The 5082-nt window shown below is 45.8% G+C and overlaps 1 protein-coding gene across 1 annotated transcript; it reads right to left on the reverse strand.

The window, feature by feature from the left end:
- Positions 1–4374: 4374 nt before the first annotated feature.
- Positions 4375–4832, reverse strand: LOC122916706 (RAS guanyl-releasing protein 2-like). Its single transcript, XM_044264132.1, has one exon. It carries the CDS (start codon positions 4819–4821, stop codon positions 4375–4377), a length of 447 nt encoding a protein of 148 aa, XP_044120067.1. The 5' UTR covers positions 4822–4832.
- Between the last annotated feature and the right edge of the window lie 250 nt (positions 4833–5082).

Below are 5082 nucleotides of genomic sequence, written 5' to 3' on the forward strand. Positions count from 1 at the left end.
ACAGACTGGGCCACCCAGGTGACCCCACCTGTTTCTTTTTACCTTATGGTCACTAGAAAATGTAAAATCAGATGTATGCTCGCATTCTATCTCTGTTGAGCAGTACTCCTTGGAGGCTTAATTTGTTTCTCTTACCACAGCAGCCCACGTGACAGGCCAGGAAGCAAACTTGGAAATTATTCTCATTGCTAAATTTATCTGTGCCAGCTACACTCAGCCACCAGATCGGTGTGGGGTTCCACAGGGCCCAAGGTGAGGCTGATTAGAATTAAAATATTTATAATCTGGTCGTGAGAAGGATGCCCCTCACTGGTAATCCTCAAAGATATCCTAGCTTGCCATGATTTCAAAGCTAAAGGTTTGGAGATTTTCTTTCCTTCGGTATATATTGATGCTAATACATTGCTGTCCTTTTGGGAGAAGATGAGGAGAAAGAGGCATGTTATCGTAGAAGCTTCTGTCAGGGATACCCACCCCTCCTTTCATTTAAGGGGCTCAGAGTTTCTGAAATAAATCAGGCCTGTGAATTGAGGGAGGACAAGGGCTTTTCTATTGTAGTGGCTCAAGGAAGCTCTCTTTCCACCAGACTGGGGTTTTTTGGTTCCAGAAACCAAGTTACAACCTTGTAGGAGGCTGCCCATCTGTTTCACTTCCAGATCTTCTGCTTATTAATTTGATGATCAGACCATGCCGGTCACCACTGTAGTGCCTTTGCCACATACATTAATCATAGATACCATGCTTCTGATGGTTAAACACAATGTTGGGCCTTGTTCCAGAGCCCCACCTTGATCCCACCATCCTTACTGAAATCAGGGAGATATTTTGTACAGCCAGTCCCTCCCATCAGCATCTTTGGCCAAATACATTTAAAAGATCCTTGCTCTCCCTGAACAAATGTATTTCTCAATGGTTTGGCGATAGGAGTACATTCCTGTTCTTTACCGGGAGATGGACTGAATTGCCAGTGATAAATGCATTTCCCAATCCCTGTCTTTCTAAATCTATTTCTTTCTTACTGTCGCCCCAGAAATTTCTGACTTTTTGGCTTCATTTGGTGGGGTCCATCTTTGAGGCAGTTTCCAGCCGGTGAACTGAGAAAAAACAATCAGATGTACTCCCAGCTGCTGGAGCTAGTATTTCATCCAGAATCTCTGGCAAAAATATCATCTCGAAAAATGTAGCCTAATCTTTGGTCATGTCCCTCACTCTTTGGACAAGCCCTTAATCTCACACACATTTGCCAGGGTTTTGCTGAGAAAAATTAGCAAAGATTTCAAAGTTCCTTTGATGTCTTAGCCATCTTCCAGGTTCTGGACCCCTGGGGACATAGGAGGATATAATTCTATTTGTAAGTTTGAAGATAATAAGAGATGATAAGGATGGGGCACGAAGAAAATGGTTTCCCCTTGCAGAGTAACTCCCTAGAGAAGGACATTGTGGGATCCCAACTGGAAGAGGAGGAAGAGAATCTGCTTCTCCTGGTGAGAGGTTCCATGGGATTTGGGATACCCTGAAGCACACGAGTCCCCCCGAATCAATTCTTGGGGATCTACTTCCTTCTTGTCAATGCCGTAACTTTTGCAACAGACCTGATGAAGCTATGGATTCAGCTAAGGCTTTAATTTAATGAGCTTCAGAATCAAATTTTGAATATTAGATAGCAGCAGGGAAAACCAAGCTGTGAGTAGGAGACTGGACGAGGGTTAGGGTTAGTAGCACTGAGAGCCAGTCAGTGCCGGAACAAATGGGAGAGTCGTGTCCTTGAGAAGTCAGGTGAAGGCAGGAAGTCAGATGGAGAGGGCTGTCATCCTGACGTGGATTTTTCTTAGGTGTCCAGCCTCCTGGGATTTTGAGAAGTCAGACTCTCATGAAGGCAGACTTAAGGTCGGTATGGAACATAAAAGGATTCCCAACTATAGAAAGCAAGCAAGTGGGGTGCCTGGGTGGCTCAGTGGTTTAAAGCCTCTGCCTTTGGCTCAGGTCATGATCCCAGGATCCTGGGATCGAGCCCCACTTCGGGCTCTCTGCTCAGCAGGGAGCCTGCTTCCTCCTCTCTCTCTGCCTGCCTTTCTGCCTACTTGTGATATCCATCTGTCAAATAAATAAATAAAATCTTTAAAAAAAAAAAAAAAAGAAAGCAAGCAAGTTGTAGGGACCTGCACAAAGGGAAGAAGGAAGTTTCTAGCCACATTGTGGTCATAAAGGTGGGGATGGTTTCCATAAATAAACAATTCCTCTAGATTAAAGCAAAAACCTTCCTTCTGGTCTCTGCCTTCAGGGTCATTATCACTAAAAACTCTTTTAATTCCATGTAGCCATCAGAGAAATCTTTCTAACACACAAAACATTCAATGGCTCCCTACTGTCTTCAGGATAAAGCTTAAATTCTTTATCTAGGATTTCAAGGCTTCGCATGCTCCTGCCCTGTCTTTCCATCGTCTTCATCTCAGGGTCCCCACCTCCACCCCTCCCCCAACCCTATCCCTTCCCAGTGACCCTGAACTTCATCCAGGACTCTGTCACAAAGAGGGAAGAGATGTACTTTGAAAGTGCACAGCCTTCTAATGGGGTGGATTCTATCAAAAGAAAGACCATAACCACAAGGTTTCTGCTAGTCCTTTTTTATTTCTAAGGGAGACATTGTTCCTTTTATCTAACTGAGCATCTTGATGGGTTTTGGAGCTGAGCAGGTGGGCCTGGAGCTAAGTTTGTAATCTGTAGCTAATCTGCCCTGTGTCAAGAGTAAGACATGTATGTGGCTAGGAGCAAAAACAAGGACGAGAGCTGAGAAGGTAAAGAAAGGACACCACTAGGTGAGAGAGAGAGACGCACACACAGGCAGAAAAAGAGAGAGAGATTGAAGAGATACTACTAGTACTTTTTTTTTTTTTTTACTACTAGTACTCTTAGGAAATCCTCAGCGGGAGGACGACAAAGGACTTTGCATGTCTGAGGAGCAATTTGAAGTTGTTTCTTGTGCCCTGTGGCTTGGCACCGTAGCCTGTTCCTCAAGACTCGGCAAACCTTAACAAAGCTTGAAACCACTAACTCCTCATCACCTTTCAGGTCCCTACTCCTAGGCTTAAAGATAAGTTTGAATTTTAGCCAAGGCTATTGAACTTTCGCCTATAAAAAAGTCTTACCTGATTCAAAAATTTCTCATTATTCCACGTCACACTAGCACAATCCATTCAGAACATGAGTAACACAAGGTTCCTTATTTACCAGTTTCCTTGAATTCTTTCAATTCTTCCACACAGAGACTTCTGATTGGGGTTATTTTCTTGAGTACCTTCCTGATTAATTTCTTCAGGCAGAGAACATGGCTGGTGTACTTTCTGAGACCCACCGTGTCCAAAATTGCCTTTTTTTTTTCCCTCCTATAATAATGTTTTGACTGGACATGAGCCTTTCTGACCATAATCCACGCCCCTGCCCGACTAGCCATAGATTTCATTCCTGTGCCTCCCAAAAGCCTCTGGTATTGCTGATAGTCCAATGCTGGCCTCACTTTCTTTCCTTTATCAGTAACTTGCTCTTTCTGGCTGATGAGGGTGAAATTCATTCTTCAAGCTCAGAACGTTCACCAGGATGCTTCCTTGTGGGTATGTCTTTTCAATAAACTCACGGGGGCCCTTTAAATAGAAATCATCATGTCTTCAGGTTTCTTCTCTCTCTCCCCTTTCTCCCTGGACTCCTACTGTTAAGACTACTACTGGTCCTTTACATCTTGGACCTTTGCACTTTTGCATTTAGTATGTTTTGTTTGGCGCTGGGTTTTTGAGACACCTTCCCACCCCCCAAATATGAACTTAATTTTTAGACAGAATCACTCTATTTCTCCGTCGAAATTCTAAATTTAGAAATCTTGCCTTTTAGTTTCGCAATTTCATTTGTTATGCTCTAATTCCGTCTTCTTGAACGTTCTCATTATGTTTTCCCACTCATTAGGTTTTTTAATTGAACTTCCCCTCTGTTTCTCCTATTAATTCTGCCTCCACTTATCCACATCTTCTGGCCAGCTTGGTCTCTTTCTTGCACATGACGTGTTCTCTTCGTTTGCAATTTCTTTTGCCCGATAATTTGGCAAGTCAGCTGTTGGACTCCCTTGAGCAGTGGTGGGCTGGCTGCCACTGTAATATGGGCCAGCTGTAACAGGGACAGGGAGCCTGACATTTCTGTTGAGGCTTTGGGGGTGGGGTCTCTGTTCTCTGATAGAAGAAAGCTCCGTCTTTCCAGCACCACTGCTGTCCGTGGAATCAAACCAGTGTCTCTCAGATAGGCTCACAGCAAGGATGGCAGCAGCCAGATTTGGGTCCTCATGCAGTGATTTCAAGCATTCTGGACTTTTTTTTTTTTTTTTCATTCAATTCAACAAACATTTATTAAGGACGGATGGTGTGGGATGCTGAGCGCCCTCCCCAGCCCTCTAGCTCGCCCCACGCACACGCTCTCGATGTCAATGAGGCTGCTGTGCCGCCGGTTCCCTTCTTGGTCAAGCAGAGCCTTCAGCTCCTTGATCTGCTCAGCGAGCTCAGGGTTCAAATCAAACTCTGCTGGGAATGCTGAGATCCAGTACCTGACCAGGTGGCATGTTTTCACCTGCAGCGAATTGGAGTTGTCCTTCCAGGACTGCTGGTAGATGTGAAGCAGTTTTGCCGCCAGCTGAGAGGACGGGATGTACCAAGGATGCATCATGAGGAACATACGCACCAGCTGAGGGTCCCGCACCTTCCCGGAGTCATCAAAGGCTTCGATGCAGCCGTGGAGCAGCTCCTCCACTGTGCAGCCCTTGTCCAGGTCTAGGGTGCCCGCCATGACTGCCGGAGCGGGTAGGCTGGGCCCAGCTGCACGCCGGAGCCTCCCACAGGGCTCGGACAGGACCCCTGTCCCAGGAGAGGCAGAGAGGGAGTCTCTGTACTATTGCTGAGTGGTCCTAGCTGGGAGGGACTGAGATGAGAAGTGATTGTGAAAGGGGCACCTGAGTGGCTCAATCATTAAGCGTCTGCCTTTGGCTCAGGTCATGAGCCCAGGGTCCTAGGATCGTGCCCCATGTTAGGCTCCCTGCTCAACAGGGAG

The sequence above is a fragment of the Neovison vison genome, chromosome 9 (assembly GCF_020171115.1).
Source record: "Neovison vison isolate M4711 chromosome 9, ASM_NN_V1, whole genome shotgun sequence".
NCBI lineage: Eukaryota > Metazoa > Chordata > Mammalia > Carnivora > Mustelidae > Neogale > Neogale vison.

Bases quoted from the DNA above. Each gene is read 5' to 3' on its own strand.
- LOC122916706 (XM_044264132.1), bottom strand. From the start codon at position 4,821: ATGGCGGGCACCCTAGACCTGGACAAGGGCTGCACAGTGGAGGAGCTG.